At 43.0% G+C, this 18,918-nt stretch overlaps 1 protein-coding gene across 1 annotated transcript in view; it reads right to left on the bottom strand.

Annotated features, from left to right (window-relative positions):
• LOC124619533 (acylglycerol kinase, mitochondrial) overlaps window positions 1–18,918 on the bottom strand; it is a 95,968-nt gene that overhangs the window by 48,633 nt on the left and 28,417 nt on the right. The window contains exons 4-5 of the mRNA XM_047145994.1: window positions 13,496–13,696; window positions 12,946–13,267 (exon numbers count right to left, since the gene is read on the bottom strand). Of these exons, the coding sequence (XP_047001950.1) occupies window positions 12,946–13,267; window positions 13,496–13,696 (523 nt within the window). The remainder of the gene's footprint in view (window positions 1–12,945; window positions 13,268–13,495; window positions 13,697–18,918) is intronic.

Below are 18,918 nucleotides of genomic sequence, written 5' to 3'. Positions count from 1 at the left end.
CCTGTTTCAGACCTCACGCCATCCTGCGTGAGCTTATAGCGTGCATTTCGGCCTTCTCTAGCAATATAACAAGTGGCGACGAGGCTTGAAAGAGGATTTCGCATTCGTATTGCTCTAAGTTATTTGTGTCATGGCTTCGCCACAATCTCCAGATGTACTGTCCGAATTTTATCGCTTGCAGAATCAGCAGACGCAGGCGTTATTGGATGTCCTTGGACAGCTTGTCCAGGGTCAGCGTGCAATGCAAACCGATGCGGCAGCCGCCACTTCACTGCTACCACAGCCACAAATGCTGTTGCACCCCAGTTTCGACAATTCGATGCGGCGATGGAAAGCTGGACGGATTGGTCACGCCAATTTGGATTTCATCTCGCCGCCTATAGAATTCAAGGTAACGAGCGGCAGCCTCATTTATTGGCGTGTGTAGGGGTGCAAACGTACCGTGTGATAGTGAAGTTATTTCCCCGACGCGACGTAGCAACTCTGTCCTGCGACGAAATTTTGTGTGCATTAGATGCATATTTCAAGGAATCAGTCAATGTAGTTGCAAAACGGTATACGTTCTTTCGTACAAAACGTACGGCCGGTCAAACTAATAGGGAGTGGGTTGCAACTTTGCAAGGCCTTACCAGGGATTGTGCTTTTGAGTGTGAATGTGGACTCCCTTATTCAGATACTATGGTACGTGATGCAATTGCACAGAATGTTTCTGATGTTCGTATATGGGAGCAAATTTTGAAACTAGTCAATCCCTCCCTTCAACAAGTGATAGACATATTGGATAGGCAAGACACACTTGACTTTGCTCAGGAATCATTTGAAACTTCGCCAGCTGTGTGTCACATTAACCGGCCCGCCGGGCGAGCTGCACGGAACCGTAAACAGCCCTCGCGCACGTCCGCGCAGCCACGTGTCCCGCGCCAGCATGCAAACGCAGTACTAAAATCATGCCCGCGGTGTGCTACTAGACATTTGCGTGAGAATTGCCCGTCACGCCAAGCTATTTGCTTTTTCTGTAATAAAAAAGGACATGTTCAGTGTGTTTGCCAGAAAAAGCTCAGATCGGACACTAAAAACCATTCCAGGCCCTTTGCTTCGCGCCGGAATAGAACCAAGAATACTCAGGCTCGTGAACCTTTGCCCATGGAAATTCATGTAGTTAATTCCACTCCGCCCAGTGCCACTCTCTCTAAAAGTGACTGTGTGCGTCCCACAAAAAGTGTACGTCGACATCACCGGAAATCACGTCAATTGGCAAGTGATTCTGTACCAGTGTCTGTTCACATTGCACGAGACAGTCGCTCTTGTCAGCAGGACAATAAACTTTTTGTAGACTTAGACATTAATCGCAACGTGATCCCATTCCAGCTCGATACCGGAGCTGCAGTTTCATTGATCAATAAAGACACGTACAAACAACTGGGCGCTCCTCCGTTGCATGCCGCAAATGTTCAGCTAACTACATATTCAGGTCACACGATCCCTGTGTTAGGACAGTGCAGCCTTCTTGCAACATACAAGGGACAAACAAAACTTGTGTCATTTTACGTACTTCGTTCTTCTTCTGCAGTGAACTTGTTTGGTTTAGATTTATTTCAGTTGTTTAACTTGTCTATAGTGAATCAGGTCCTATCAGTGAACCAGACTGTGCCTTCAGCCAGTGTTTCTCGTCTATGTGACGACTTTGCAGACATTTTTGCACCGGGCCTTGGTTGCGCTAAGAACTATGAAGCACATTTGGAACTGAAAGTAAACGCGCAACTGAAATTTTTCAGAGCGCGCAATGTTCCCCACGCATTGCGTGATGAGGTCGCAAGAACCTTACACGATTTGGAATCACAAGGTGTGATTGAACGTGTGCAGACTATAGTTTCCGACAATGGCCCACAATTCATGTCCGCAGAATTTCAGTCATTCTGCGAGGCCAATGGTATTCAACATCTGACATCTGCGCCGTTTTCGCCTCAGTCAAACGGTGCCGCTGAATGATTGGTCCGGACTTTCAAGTCACAGAAGTTGAAGTTGAAAGAGTCGCATTCTCGGGAGGAAGCGTTATTGCTCTTTTTGTCCTCGTATCGCTCTCAGCCAAGCGATGGTCGCTCGCTGGCTGAGTTGCTTCACGGTCGTCCTCATCGAACCTTGATGTCTTGGTTGTATCCGCCGCATCAGGTTCCTGTGCAGCGGCAGACTCCTGCTTTTGCTCCGGGCGACGTTGTATTCTATCGCAACTATTGCGGTTCACGGCATTGGCTCGCAGGGCGCATTCTTCGCTGCCTCGGCCGCGCTATGTATCTGGTTTTGGGGGCCTCTGGTGAGGTGCGTCGGCATCTCAATCAGCTGCGCCTCTGTCGTCGCACGGGTTCTGCCACTCCCCGTCTGCTTTCAGCGACGGTGCCGTCCGGTCAGAGCCTTGGGGACCCATCTACTGGCTCGCCTCATCCCCAGGTGTTACCGACGCTGCCTTCCATTTTGCCCCATGGCGACACGCCGCCGCCGCCGCCTGTTCTCCCGCCGACGCCGCCAAGCGCCTCCCTGGGTCGCACGCCGCCGATTGCTTCCCATGACCAGCTGTCCTCCGACATGGAACGCTTGCCCGCTCCGGACCATCTGTCGTCTTCGCCAGTCGGGTGCTCCGACTCGATGGAGGTCGACCCTTCGGCCCCTCCGGTCTCTTTACAGGCGCAAACACCGCATGTTGGCGTGCACCCTGGACTAGGTTTTCAGGCGTTTCCTAGCTCCCCTCGGACCGAATGGCCGGGTGCGGGTGGCACAGCCTCGCCTGTTGTTAGGCTCTCCACCTCATCGCAGACGCCAACATGGGGTCCTCCCCACGGCGGGCGGAAGCCTTATAACACGACCGTTCGCCGACTTGCGGGGGAGGAATGTGGTGTCACCGCCAGACACCACACTTGCTAGGTGGTAGCTTTTAAATCGGCCGCGGTCCATTAGTACATGTCGGAACCGTGTGTCGCCACTGTCAGTGATCGCAGACCGAGCGCCACCACACAGCAGGTCTCGAGAGACTTACTAGCACTCGCCCCAGTTGTACGGACGACTTAGCTAGCGATGCAACACTGACAAAGCCTCGTTTATTTGCAGAGAAGATAGATAGACTAGCCTTCAGCTAAGTCAATGGCTACGACCTAGCAAGGCGCCATAGCAATTGATAGTTATCGTATGAAGCATGTCTCATCAAGAACGATGTATACAAATGATGGATTAAAGTTAAGTATTCCAGAAGCTACGTACTTTTCTTTATAGCATTCATTACGTATCCTGTTTCACGCCATCCTGCGTGAGCTTATAGCGTGCATTTCGGCCTTCTCTAGCAATATAACAAGCTGTGCTACGTTTCTTGGTTGAGGATCCATGGTGCGAACAGCCCAAACTAGATAGTCCCACAGATTCTCAATTGGGTTTAAATCCAGGGAGTTTGGTGGCCAGCAAAGTATGGTATACTCATTCTGGTACACTTTGAGCTGTGTGACATGTTGCATTGTACTGCTGATAGATGCCATCCTGCCAAGGAAGAACCTACTGCACGTAGGGGAGGACGAGGTCCCTGAGGATAAGTACATACTTATGTTGATCCAATGTGCCTTCTGGAATGAAAAGCTAACCCAGGCAATGCCGTGAAAACATTCCCTAGACCATAACACTCCCTCTTCTGGCCTGGACTCTTCTGATGATCCAACAGCCACCTGTCCGATGGAGCACGAAATGTGATTCATCTGAAAAGGCCACCTGTCACCACTCAGTGGACACCCGTTGCAGTACTGACAAGCAAATGCCAGCCTTCATCACTGATGAAAAGCAGTCAGCATGGGTGCACAACCAGGTGCCTGCTGCGGAGGCTCATAAGCAGCAACATTTGCTGAATGGTCATTGAGGAGACACTGTTGGTAGTCCCTTGATTCATCTGGGCAGTCAATTGTTTGACAGTTTCATTTCTATTCACTCGTACATATCTCTGCAGCCACTGTTTACCCCTGTCATATATCGTTCATGATGCACCACAGTTGCCTCAGCACCAGTTTTGGATAGTGCATTACGACAACGGCTGCACTGTTTTCTGCAACCCCACACAGCACACTTTATATACCTTCCACTGCTGCTGCTGCCATATGCCATCTGTGATTGGTTATTGTATGCTGATATCAAACATGGGTAGCAGTCACATTAATGTGACTCGACTGTGTATCTTTTACAGGCAGTTAATGGTGTAATATGCACCATTTCAAACATCATACCATGATGTGTGATCTAAAAATATCAGCTTATGTACTGACAGATTTATTCACTTCTTGAGATAGCATAGCCAGAACTGAAGGAATTATGGATGAGTACCTAAAACGGGAGACTGAATTGCTGAGGTTAACTGGGCAAATCATAGGCTGCTAAAATCATGTCAGAAACTGTTGGAAAGGCCTTATCTTCAATTTCAAAAGAGGGTTTAAGATCTCTCTATACTTTTCAGTGTGATATCTTCAGAGGTACCTGGAGGTTGGAAACTTCAAGTGCAAAAATAACGTTTACAGTCTCTGTACTTATCTTGTCTCAGCAGTGACAAAATTCAGAGGGGCAGAGGGAAATTTTCAGTCAAGTGTGAGTCAGGCTGCAGAGGTAATGCAATGTGAGGTATCTGCCCAAGCACATGGTGCCTGGCACATGTAGAAGTATAGGCAATAACAGGTTAGTGCTCAATGTGGCACATAACAAATTCAACTGCAGTAGTTCACTCCATAATGGTGAATAACTATTTCCATTGCAAAATTCCTACATGTTGTCAATATGCTTTAAAATCATTTTAAAAAATCTGCAGAATCAATACTTGATAGTCAGCTTTTAGGATTAATGTGAGATCACTGCACTGGATGTAATGCTATAATTAGGAAAGTGCAGCTAGTTAGAACGTTTGGCATTTATTGTTAATGGAAGACAATTTCAGTATACAAACAGAAACAAAAACTATGAAAAAATTGGAAAATACCACTCAGAAACCCTGTAAGGAAATGGAGAAGAGTTGAAAGCATCAACATATACAAGTCACTAACATCCGTTTGTACGTTATTGTAAGAAAGTACAAATTTGAATGGAAAGTGGAGAAAAGAAGCATATACAAATAGAGACAGGGAAACAGGAAATAAACATTTGCAATTTCAGAAATGCTGGTAGTAAAAGCAGCCTGTCTCTGTGATGCAATATCACATTTTTGAATATGCAATGTAAGTCTAAAGTGCAAAACATAAAAAATTAAATCTCTGGCAATTTTTGGACTATTCTACTACTACTACTACTACTACTACTACTAAAGTTGTTGCATCTTAATAACTTCAGCAGCATGACTTATTTTTAATGTTTATTTTAAACAATGGGCAAAGATTACCAAATCCACCGGTTAGTCCCTCAGCCGTTAGCGGTAAAACCCAATGGGACTCGGGGCAAGTAAGGCTAGCAACCTGCTTCCCTGGTAGTTTAAATATGATGCTGGCAACAATCAGAGCAAAATACCTCGCACCTTTGGAGGTGACGGAGTCCCACCTCTAACTGACAAACCAGGGACTCCTAAGATACGACTCGGCAAATGAATGGTAATGAGATGGGGAGCTATTAATATCAATGGGGGCTACTCTGGGAAAAAGGTAGAGCTGCAGAGGCTGCAAGTAAGATGCGGCTGGACGTTTTAGCTGTTAGTGACATTCGGGTAAGGGGTGAGAAAGAAGAGGAAGTGGGAGAATACAAGGTCTACCTGTCAGGAGTCAAAGCAGGAATAGCACAATGGGGTGTAGGGCTTTACATCAGGAAAGAAATGGAACCCAGCGTAGTTGCAATAAGGTATGTAAATGAACGACTGATGTGGATAGATTTCACAGTGTCTAGCAAGAAAATTAGGATTGTGTCAGTATATTCGCATTGTGAAGGGACAGATCAAGATAAGATGGACAGTTTTTATGAGGCACTCAGTGATGTAGTTATTAGAGAAAGGACAAGGACAGTGTTCTGCTCATGGGTGATTTTAACGCCAGGATTGGAAATCGAACAGAAGGATATGAAAAGGTTATGGGTAAATTTGGAGAGGATATGGAGGCCAACAGGAACGAGAAACAACTCTTGGATTTCTGTGCCAGTATGGGCTTAGTAATCACAAACTCCTTTTTTAAACATAAGAACATTCACTGGTATACTTGGGAAGGCAGGGGAACCAGATCTGTCATTGACTACATAATAACAGATCAGGAACTCAGGCAGGCTGTGAGGGACACACATGTATTCAGGGATTCTTTGATGACACTGATCATTATTTAATCTGCAGTGAAACTGGGATTGTGAGGCTGAAAGTGCAGGAGGTCAGGTCCATATGTAGGAGGATCAGAGTGGAGAAACTTCAGGATAAGGAAATCAGGCACAAGCACATAACAGCGATCTCAGAAAGGTACCAGTTAGTTGAATGTAGTCAATTACAGTCATTGGAAAAGGAATGGACAAGGTACAGGGACACAGTACTAGAAGTGGCTAAAGAATGTCTTGGAACAGTAGTGTGTAAAAGTAGGATGAAGCAAACAGCTTGGTGGAATGACACAGTCAAGGCAGCCTGTAAAAGGAAAAAGAAGGCGTATCAAAAATGGCTACATACTAGAACTCAGGTAGACAGAGAAAGTTATGTTGAAGAAAGAAACAAAGCCAAACAGATAATTGCAGCATCCAAGAAGAAATCTTGGGAAGACCTTGGAAACAGGTTGGAGACTATGGGTCAAGCTGCTGGAAAACCATTCTGGAGTGTAATTAGCAGTCTTCAAAAGGGAGGTAAGAAGGAAATGACAAGTATTTTGGACAGGTCAGGAAAACTGCTGGTGAATCCTGTGGATGCCTTGGGCAGATGGAGGGAATATTTTGAAGAGTTGCTCAATGTAGGTGAAAATACGATCAGAAATGTTTCAGATTTCGAGGTAGAATGGGATAGGAATGGTGATGGAAATAGGATCACATTTGAGGAAGTGGAGAAAATGATCAATAGATTGCAGTGCAATAAAGCAGCTGGGGTGGATGAAATTAAGTCGGAACTCATCAAATACAGTGGAATGTCAGGTCTTAAATGGCTACACAGGATAATTGGAATGGCCTGGGAGTCGGGACAGGTTCCATCAGATTGGACAAAAGCAGTAAGCACACCAATCTTTAAACATGGAAACAGAAAAGATTGTAACAACTACAGAGGTATCTCTTTAATCAGCTTTGTGGGTAAAATCTTCTCGGGTATTGTTGAAAGGAAAGTGCGAGTATTAGTAGAGGACCAATTGGATGAAAATCATTGTGGGTTTAGGCCTCTTAGAGGTTGTCAAGACTAGATCTTTAGCTTGCGGCAAATAATGGAGAAGTGTTATGAGTGGAACAGGGAATTGTATCTATGCTTTATAGATCTAGAAAAGGCATATGACCGGGTTCCTAGGAGGACGTTACTGTCTGTTCTACGAGATTATGGAATAGGAGGCAAACTTTTGCAAGTAATTAAAGGTTTTTACATGGATAGTCAGGCAGTAGTTAGAGTTGATGGTAAATTGAGTTCATGGTTCAGAGTAGTTTCATGGGTAAGACAAGGCTGTCTCCACTGTTGTTCATATTATTTATGGATCATATGTTGAAAACAATAGACTGGCTGGGTGAGATTAAGACATGTGAACACAAAATAAGCAGTCTTGCATATGCGGATGACTTAGTTGTGATGGCAGATTCGATTGAAAGTTTGCAAAGTAACATTTCAGAGCTAGATCAGAAATGTAAGGACTATGGTATGAAGATTAGCATCTCCAAAACGAAAGTAATGTCAGTGGGAAAGAAATATAAATGGATTGAGTGCCAAATAGGAGGAACAAAGTTAGAACAGGTGGACGGTTTCAAGTACTTAGGATGCATATTCTCACAGGATGGCAACATAGTGAAAGAACTGGAAGCGAGGTGTAGCAAAGCTAATGCAGTGAGCACTCAGCTACGATCTACTCTCTTCTGCAAGAAGGAAGTCAGTACCAAGATTAAGTTATCTGTGCACCGTTCAATCTTTCGACCAACTTTGTTGTATGGGAGCGAAAGCTGGGTGGATTCAGGTTACCTTATCAACAAGGTTGAGGTTACGGATATGAAAGTAGCTAGGATGATTGCAGGTACTAGTAGATGGGAACAATGGCAGGAGGGTGGCCACAATGAGGAAATCAAAGAAAAACTGGGAATGAACTCTATAGATGTAGCAGTCAGGGCGAACAGGCTTAGATGGTGGGGTCATGTTACACGCATGGGAGAAGCAAGGTTACCCAAGAGACTTGTGGGCTCAACAGTAGAGGGTAGGAGGAGTCGGAGCAGACCAAGGAGAAGGTACCTGGATTCGGTTAAGAATGATTTTGAAGTAATAGGTTTAACATCAGAAGAGGCACCAATGTTAGCACTGAATAGGGGATCATGGAGGAATTTTATAAGGGGGCTATGCTCCAGACTGAACGCTGAAAGGCATAATCAGTCTTAAATGATGATGATGATGATGATGATGATGAATGGAAAATCCAGGATGGAATGTAACAATGTTATGAGAAGGAAAGTTGCTACTCACCATATAGCAGAGATGCTGAGTAGCAACTTTCCTTCTCATAATAATGTTTATTTTATGGTTATAATAGAGGGAAACATTCCACGTAGGAAAAATATATCTAAAAACAAAGACGATGTGACTTACCAAATGAAAGTGCTGGCAGGTCGACAGACACACAAACAAACACAAACATACAAACAAAATTCAAGCTTTCGCAACAAACTGTTGCCTCATCAGGAAAGAGGGAAGGAGAGGGAAAGACGAAAGGATGTGGGTTTTAAGGGAGAGGGTAAGGAGTCATTCCAATCCCGGGAGCGGAAAGACTTACCTTAGGGGGAAAAAAGGACGGGTATACACTTGCACACACACACACATATCCATCCACACATATACAGACACAAGCAGACATATTTAAAGACCAATGTTTATTTTATTTATTTATTTCTCAATTACAGCCAACAAAACAAAACTGTTTGCACAAAATATGACAAAGTACCACATCAGGCATTCTTGGCATGTACAGCCCTGTTGCAATTTGTGGCAATGCTTTTGCACCATTAATGCCCATGTCGAGCAACAACATATTATCATACTAGTGAGATGTACTACACATGACAATGGAAATTAATACCAATTAAATATTATACACAGAAGTATAGGGCATCAACAGCAATCATGAAAAGTGTAGTGATTTGACAGGTAGCGCTAGATGCAGTCCGACGGAGGTGTTAGTATCAAGTAGCTCGCAGTCAATGCCTGATCATCATGCGGTGAACGAGTTTTTTTCCAGCATCTGGTACGTGCCAATAGCCTTTCTGTGATAGTTTCTCTTGTCCTAATGAGTACAACCATGATGCATGGTATCTGTAGTCTTTAAGAGAGCTATTGTAGTATGAGATAAAGAAAACAGTATCAAAGATAAATTCACAAAATGCTAAACAAAATTCATCCAAGTTATAGTAAAGATATTTGTTTTATAGGTGTGTGAGAATATTACTACATTGAGGAGAAAATGATTTTTGATCAGAAATATTATGAAAAGGATAGGCTGCTACTTACTGCTCAGAGGAGATGCTGCGTCACAGACAGGCACAATGAAGAGAGTAAACAATCAGACTTGTAGCAAAATTTTATCTTTTACGAAGCTCGTATATCAAATGTTGGAGAGAGTAACTAACTGAATGAATATTGAATTCTTTGGCATGAATGAAACCCATAACGATACACCATTTATCAAATTATGCACTCAGATGTAAGTGCTAAGATCAACAGAAAAACTTTTGACCTGATCTCAATGTCAAAAGCAATCAGGTCTGAATTAAGATGCAAAAGTTCTGTCTGTATGTGTAAAGCTATTCACAGAAGTACCAGACAGAATGGGAAAGCAAATGCATCAGAAAAAATTATTAAAATGAACTTGAGTAAGAAAGATAACAATGAGCTAATACATTTTGGTCTCTAAGTAAAATTGCAAATACGCTGGTAAAAATAAGGTCAGCTATTCAATGTTTAAAGTCTGTCAGACAATATTTATTAAAATCCAGTTTAATTACCCAAAAGGGGTAAGCACATACAAAATTGCACAACCTACTAATTGACAAGACAATTGCAGAATATGACTTTCCAACAGAAAATTATGGTTTGTTTCTCCATAATTTTCAAGGAAAATGGAACTTAGCAATGTCAGTGGCCTGTAGGTATGAAACTACAGACATCAGATGACAGAACGACAACTCTTTTCCTTACTGCAATTAGAATTTAATTTGAGAAAATGACTATTTATGTTCTGATTTGACATTGTTTTTAATTTAACCAAAGATACTATCACTACTGAAAATAACTTTGAATATAGATGAAAGGTGCCTGTTATGAGAGAGTTTGTTAATGTGAGAAGGCTAGATTATGACCACAATAAGTTCTCAGCTCTTCTGGGAGGTATCAGAACATTGTTCTTACAGTGCCTGTGGCATAGAGCAGTGACAATAAGATAATCAGGGACCTGGATATTTTGGAGTGTTCTTGATTTTAAAAGTGCCAAATGTCAAGTTTTTTGAGATATATGCTTGTGGCACTTTAATATCTAAAATTGAGTAGCTGTTGCAACAATATTCATACATTACATCATTCACGAAGTACTCTTTCATTTGCTGCAATCAACTGTCCTTCAAACTCAGCAATGTAACTATGTGGCTAGGTTTCCAGCATAAGACAACAGGACATGGTATCTAATATTAGGGTAACTTCATTTTGCTACCCTGCAGCTGAATTCAGACTCATATTTTTCTAAGTGGTTTGGCAAGTTTGTAAAATTTAAGAAGCCAATGATCCTGTTGTGCTAATACATGATGGACATCATTTCACATTTGAGTGATAGATAAAGCAAGAGAAAACTCTGTCCACATCATCTGTCAATCACCCCATTCCATGCACAAAATACAGCCTCTTGTGGGGATTCATGAGGCCATTTAAAACACATTACCCTCAAGAAACAGAAACCTGGTGGGCAAAAACACAAGTCAAGTAGCAACTTCATTTTTGATAATGAGGTTCTATGGAGTTACCTACTTGAGACCAGTGACAATGGAAAATGCTATAAACGGCCTCTGGAAAATGGGACTGTTCCCACAGAACAGGCATAAACTTAGAGACAATGACTTTACAATACACCAGGAGTATGACATACAAGATGAAAACAACAGAGTAAATGTGAGTCCAATTGGTAGCTGACAAGCTCCCAAAATCTGCATGCTACATCAAGAACCACCTGATCTAGAAAAATCAGTGCACATTCTGAATCTGTTACATAGCTAGCATAGTTTCCATACAGGGAATGTTGGGAAAAAATCAGAGATGAGAGTTGTAGTGGAATCAAAGGAGACAGAAGCAAAAGTTTTGTTCCTGGGAAAGAAAAATAGAAAGAGAAAAAAAAATACGATTCAGTCTTCCAGTCATTCATATGTTGATGCAAAGTTAATTGAGGACAATGCTTCAGATGTACAATCTGAAGGAGAAGACACTGAATGCATATTTTGTAGTGGACATTTCTCTGAAAACTAACAGAGAAATGGGCACAGTGCATGGAATGCTATCCTTGGGCCCCGAAGAATGTTAACTTGAAAACAAGCTTTTATAAATCCTGACTACACTTCTTTTGCACAGTAAACACATAAAATCTTGGAGAGGCAGTAAGAAAGAGAATATTATTATTTTACGTTTTACCTGTTCTTATATTGGTTGATATTAAGTGTTTTCTCTGACTGTCTCATATTAACACACAATTTCTATTTTCATTGTAATTAACTTTCTCTGAGGTTTCTTTCTGTAATTTAGATGTATTAAGTGTTAAGTAGCAGAACTCAATAAGTAAAATGTGAAGTACAATGATTTAATGTAAATTTCTAATTAACAAATGTACAGTTGTAGCGAATGTTGTAATATGATGTGGAGTAATGTGAGACAAGGAAAGTTCCATGTAAGGAATGAGGATAGTATGAAAGCTACCCAACCACTGGCATCAATTACCTGTCTCATTTGATGAGGTATGAAGGTGGTCAGCCTCTGGAAATAGATCTCATTGACTGCAATACTCTCCTATGTATCTAACACTAGAAACGGCAGTCTAAGTTAATGCGATGCTTCACTTTGGCCCAAAATTTTCAATGAGATTCAAGTTTGCCACTCAAACAGGCCAATCAATCAGGTCGATGCCAGCCTGTTGCATAAACCATTGATAAAGATTTGACTTGTGTAAATCAGTGAGTGGTCCTCCTGGAACTGGATCACATCATTGGCACAGTGCACAGTGCGCCATACTGGACGAGTGCCAGGACAGTGTCTCTCATGGCCCATGTACGCTGAGACATCCTGTCAGTAAATAACTGTCATATACCCATCAATGGTACTGTATGTTCTCATTTTCGGCATACCTTGGCTATACTCATGTTACATTTGCAATACATTAACAAACAATACAATGTAAAAATAGTATATGGTACCAAGGGGATGCAAACCTTAATTACTTGCATGGAAATCTTGATCCTCAAATTTTGCCATGCAGCTACCACATAACTGTAAAACTCTGCTCTTAATTGCATATTTGAGGCACAGACATCTTGGTGTTTCAAACAGATAAAAGTAGTAGAGTGTATACATAAAACAATGCATGGAAATTATATGCAATCAGAGAAAATTAGAATAATTACATTAAGAAGGGAACAAATAAACTGCTGAAAGTGCGCTACATGTGGTGCTGTGGGCATTGCCAGTGTGTGTTGTGTTCCTTTTGGTGTGAGCTGTACACAACCGAAGATAATCAAGCTTATCAAGACAGGCGAACAGTTTCGCTTTGCTGATTGTACTTGTACACTAACCTGTTCCTGATACAGCTGTCTGTCTTGGAAGAAATGACTGCCACCAACGTCTCGGCTGTGATGCAGTGGCTCTATTCCTGACAACATTTGGATTGAAACATTTTGAACAGCCACCACATGGATAGATGTAGTCCAACTCTGCATCACACTGCCAAGATATCCCACTTTTTTCACTTTTAAGACCAGTGAAAACATATGTAACATAGGACCGTAAGCTTCCCCAGTACCAGTATTTATCCCTCTTAGCATGTGCATCTCGGTAGGCTCCCCACTGTATACTACCCAGTCCATACACTGGCTTTACTGGTTTGTTTTCATCTTCCTGTACATAAAGAATGACAAAATAATAACTGCACAGAAGATAATTAAATATTAATGATCTACCAACAAAATCATGACAAAATTCAGGAACAATACTCAGAACACTAATGCAACTTCTCTTTGACAAATGTTAGGAATGGAGGTCTTGGACTGATCTATATGAACTCACAGGTATCCAAGCACATTATAATAATTCTCACTGTTTTAAATTATGAGTTAGTTAACTTACCCCTAAGACTTCAATTTTCATTACATCTACAGGTTTCTTTGCCTCTCGAATTACAGCCATTGTTGCCTCAGCAATATGTTTCACAACATTGGTATCAGAATCATAAAACAGTGACTTGGCAAGTGTGTTGGTCTGGCCAAGTGGTATTACCCCAACAGGATAATTAACTGCATTTCCATTGCGGAGCATACCAGTGACAACCTAATAAATCATATGCATAATTATGTGTACTATACATTAGTTGCTGGTACAAATGAGAGTGCATTAACTACAATGTCAGTTACCACTAACATTGAACTATAATAATATTAAGGAAAGGAATGTGAGTCACCTAATACAGTGTAAGTATTTCTTTCAAGTTTAAAATATATCACCAAATACCATGAGTTTCTTCCTAAGAATTTTCTGCTCCCTTTGTGTAATACCAGTGATTGCCAGTTACAGTACCCTATGTGTGAAATAAATAGTCATGGTAGGACTAAAATAAGAGATCATAAATCAAATATTAAAACAATAATAACTATTCACTTTATAATGTCAGGTAAAACCAGTATGACACTGTAATCAGTTTTTATGACTGTGTAACAAATTTGCAGCTTTTAGAGCTTAAGAGCAAAAGGAAAACTATAGGAAGTAAACAATATCAGAAAAGTGCCCATTGATTTATTCAGTTGTTAAAGTCAAATAAACAGATTGGAGTTATGTGGAAAATGAAATGAGCACTGGCTTACCACTAGAAAAGCAGTGGAGGAACAAGGAAGTCACCCAGAACCTTTGTGCTATAACCCTGTACAGAATACCTGGATATGCACCATGGCACCTGGCCACTGGTGCACTACACTTCAAATCATCTGCCAACAGCATCTGCACTGGCAGCCACCAGAGACCGTCTGCAGAGAAGCACAAGACTTGTCTATACGGCACAGCAGCTGCCGTCTACTGGAGCCCTCCTTTATATTAGGACACTGCAGCAGGCACTGGCTATTAACCGTGTTCTTATCGTTTCAGCTTCTATGTGCGTTGTTCATTTGTATATGGATGAATACACTTTGGTTAATTAGGCCTGCACTGTTATTTATATCTTGCATTATGACACAATTGGTGGAGTGTGGCATACACTTCCTTGAGCTTAGTCTATTGGCTACATGTCCATGGAGACAGTGTTCTCTCCTTGAGAACCAGAGGCTCTTACACTTGCTATCACAAACTTATCGGCCACAATGGTGGATTCCAAGCTGTCGCTGTAGCTGCCGCCTTTTCCCCCTTATGATATTCCAGGAACCTGCGTTGTTTTCATTTGATAAAATGTGTAAGTTGTCAAATTACAGCCATAAATGCACACGTCATTGTGCCACACATAAAAGTTCTTTCGTCATCAGAAACAGCATCGCCAGTTCTGCCAAGCTCAATAGCTTCAGTCACAATTGTCAGTTTGTTACCAGCACTCATCTTGATTCCTATGCTGATTCTATGGTCCATGACACAATCATTTGGTTGACTTCCAATAAGGAACATGCATTGGAGTGTGAGAATCCATCTTTGGATGAAGTGTTTTAATACTGCTGAACCTTTCAAAGTATCTTGTGCTGCGGGTGATCATATTGAGGCTTGGTGTCACATTGCCACAGCGGCTCCTGTCCCTGGCCAGGGGCCATCAGTCATTGGGAGAGGGACAACATGTAAGCTGTACGAATGTGGCCTCCACGCCCTGCCGAACAACCACCATCATAGCAATGATGGTGCTCTGCCCTCCTATTTTGCCCATACAGTTTTGTGCAACATTACAGGGCTACATGCCCTAAGTGCTTGGCAACATGCAACAACTGTAGCAAAAAGGACACATATAGTCTGTGTGTTGTTCCCAGCCCCCCCCCCCCCCCCCCCCCACCCAAGTGGACATGGACGTGTACGTTAATTGTCTCTCTCCAGTGTTTATGACTCACAACAACTGTTTATTGAAGTGTGAGTGATGGGACACAAAGTTCAGACAACATGTGCACATGGGTGCAACCGTGACTTCATTGAACTTGCATGCATATGTGGATTTGGGACCTGCAGCACTGTCTCCAGTTACTTGACATTAGGCGAGTTACAATGAGCAGCATATTCCAATTTTGGGGTAATTTACAGCTCCCACTGTGCATAAATCTGTGGTTCGTTCCTTGCCTTTCTTGGTAGTGGGTGACGCTTGCACTGACAATTTGTTCAGTCTGGATGCTTTCAATGCTTTTGGTTCTTTCATTTCAGATACGGTGCACCTCATTTCAGACCAGGTCCCTTACCAGCAGTTAGATGTTCTGAGTTCTCACTTCTTTTTTTGGATGTGCCACTAATTTTGTGATCCACATTACCCTGAAACCTATGGCACAGCGACACTATTTCCATGTGCGCCTTATTCTGTGACTTTGCACAATAAAGTGAAATAAGAACTGGATACCTGATGTCATTGGGCCAACTACATTGAGTGAGTGGGCTATCCCCCTCGTGACTGTTAAAAAGCTGAATTTGCCCTGTCAGGATGAGTTACTGGCTAAAGTCACTGGGGTCAGTTTTTCTACAAAACCGATTTATCTGAAGACTACTTACAGGTTATGTAGGATGAGGATTCTAAATGGCTCCTTGTGATTAACACGCTCTTTGGGTTGTACTAATATCAGCACCTCCCATTTGGTGTGGCTAGTGCCCCAGCATTGATTCAGTGCTTTTTGGAACAACTGACAATGTCCCTTTCAGATTGCCTCAACCATCTTGACAATATCATCATTATGGGTGCATCCACAGAAGAGCATTTACATAATTTATGCACCTTGTTCATGTTCTTAAATATTGCAGGGTTCAAATGCAACTTGGCCAAGTTACACATTCTTCAGCCATCCACTTTGGAGTTTGAAGTTTCTCAGCATGATGTTAAGCCTTTATGTCATCATGTTGCTGCCATCACAGCTCTGCCTTGCCCTACAAGCCTCAAGGAACTTCATGCATTCTTAGGTAAATCTGAATACTCTCACAAATTCATTCCAGGTGTGGCCACATTGGCCCATCCCTTCCACGAGTTGCTCCACAAGAACGTTCCTTTTCAGTGGACACCGGCCTGCAAGCACGCCTTCAAGCTTTTGAAATATAAATTACATTCTGCTCCTCGTTTGGCTACTTTCCATCCTGGCCACCACCCAGTTTTGGCTACAGATGCCTCTCATTCTTGTCTCAGGGCCATTCTCATACATTGATATGAGAGTGGTTCCAAACATTCAATAGCTTAAACAACAAAAACGCTTTACTCCATTTATAAGCACTGCTCTTAAGTTGAAAAGGAAGCACTTGTTATCGTCTATGACATCAAAAACTTTCATGTGTTCTTTTATTGGTCTAAGTTCCACCACATTGCTGACTACAAGCCCTTGCTTTTGTTGTTTAATCCTACTGCTTTGTTGCTTGACAAAGCTGGTAATTGCCTCCCGTGCTGGGCCTTGTTTCTGTCTTGCCACAACCTTGAAATACATTTCTGGCCTACCGCACAACATGCGAACACCGATGTGCTGTCCCAGCTTATGATGGGGCCGGACCCTACTTTTGACGAAGATGAACTCCTTTGTTTCCATTTAGATTTGAGACGCAATGTGTTTCCATTTAGATTTGAGACGCAATGTACAATTGAAGGATTTCCTGCTGCAGGCTTTCAGATCACAGCTGCTGTCACTGCCGACCCATTTTCGCATCAACTTGTTCACCTCGTTCAGTATGGTTGGCCAGACAGACCTCTGGGCTTGGTTTATGATCCTCTGCACAACTATTTTGCCCTCCGTCACAACCTTTCGGTATTTAATGGTGGTATTCTTTTAGCTACAGACAGGCTGTCGCCCATGTTTGTGATCACAGCTGCCCTATGGTGGGATGTGCATCAGCTTCTACATCAGAGATACTGGGGGAGGAGGTGGGGGGTGGTGGGCGAGAGGGAGATCCTCCCTTACTAAGTCACTGGCCCATCAGCACGTGTTTTGGCCCAGCGCATATTGTTGCAGCCTGCTTTCAAAGCGTTACTCAAAAGGTGGCACCACATGCGATGCTCTCTTCATCACCTGCACCATGGGAATGCGTCCATGTTGATTTTGCAGGGCCCTTCCTTAATTCTTACTGGCTGTTGGTTGTCGATGCTTTCTCTAAATTTCCATACATTGTATGCTGTCCTTTGCTGTCAGCTGCAGTTACAATTCAGGCCCTCTCCATTTTATTTATTTATTTTTCTACTTAAGTATTGCCATATATGTTTGTGATGAATAAAGCTCCACAGTTTGCATCTCAGACCTTCCACAATTTCTGCCCCCATCAAGGAGGAGTTTATGGGCACTCAACGGTGAGGTCATCAGTGGCACCCATCACGGCATTCACCATGTGACTGTACCTCTTTTTCCACCCCCAGACTAGTGGTAACGCAGAATGTCTCATCAGCACATTCAAGTTTCAAATGAAAAAGTATATCACGGACTACTCCACAGATGATGTCTTGGCACACTTCTCGAGTTCCTACGGGTTTACACTGATGGGGGATCAGAGTCTTTCTAAATATGCTCCATAGTCGCCACCCACTTTCCTGAATCTGCTTGTGCTGCCCCAACAACACCCATGAGCACAGCCTTTGTCACAGTTTGCTCTTGGCTCCTCAGAGTGGATTCTGTACACTGGCCACGACTTCTGCAGCCGCCTTCTCTGTACAGTGTGCACGCACCAGTGAGAGGCTGGTGGCACACCACCATGATCAGCTGCGAACTTGTACAACAGTGAGGGCCACAGATTCACCACTGCCTGCCCCCTCCTTTGGGGCACAGCATGCTGCTGGTCCTTCCCATAACACATTGTTGCCACCAGTGCTTCCACCACCGGCAGTGTTGATACTGTATGGTCTTTCACTAGTGGTATCCCCACCCAAGTGGCCGGGACTTCACTCTCGGTGCTGTTCCGCCACGTTAAGGTTCTGGAAGTCAAGATGATACCACCGCCCTTTTCACCAGTCCTCTTTTATGGTACTATGCAGGAGGCAGAGGCGGCCACCATGCATGTCCACCAATGCCTCACCTCCACCCCTCCTCACCCGTTCTGGCCCAAAACCTCCTCCAACTGCTGCAGTCATCACCTGCGGTGCACACTGCAGAGGCCATGGATAATTCATAAGTTGCTTCAACTTCTGCGTCGGAGGAGCTCCTCTCCCCAATGGAGGAGGGGTGCAATGACCCTGTACACATTACCTGTATATGTACCATGGCACCAGACCACTGATGCACTACACTTCAAATGTCTGCCTGCCAATGGCGTCTGTGTGGGCTGCCCACAAGAGGCTACCTGTGGTGGTTCGCAGGACTTGTGCACATGGCATGGCAGCTGCTGTGCTGTCTACCGGAGCCCTTCTCTATATAAAGACAGCACAGCAG

This window comes from Schistocerca americana, chromosome 6 (assembly GCF_021461395.2).
Source record: "Schistocerca americana isolate TAMUIC-IGC-003095 chromosome 6, iqSchAmer2.1, whole genome shotgun sequence".
In the NCBI taxonomy this organism is placed as follows: domain Eukaryota; kingdom Metazoa; phylum Arthropoda; class Insecta; order Orthoptera; family Acrididae; genus Schistocerca; species Schistocerca americana.
The sequence above is the reverse complement of the archived record's forward strand: the minus strand, read 5'-3'. Positions and strand labels throughout refer to the sequence as shown.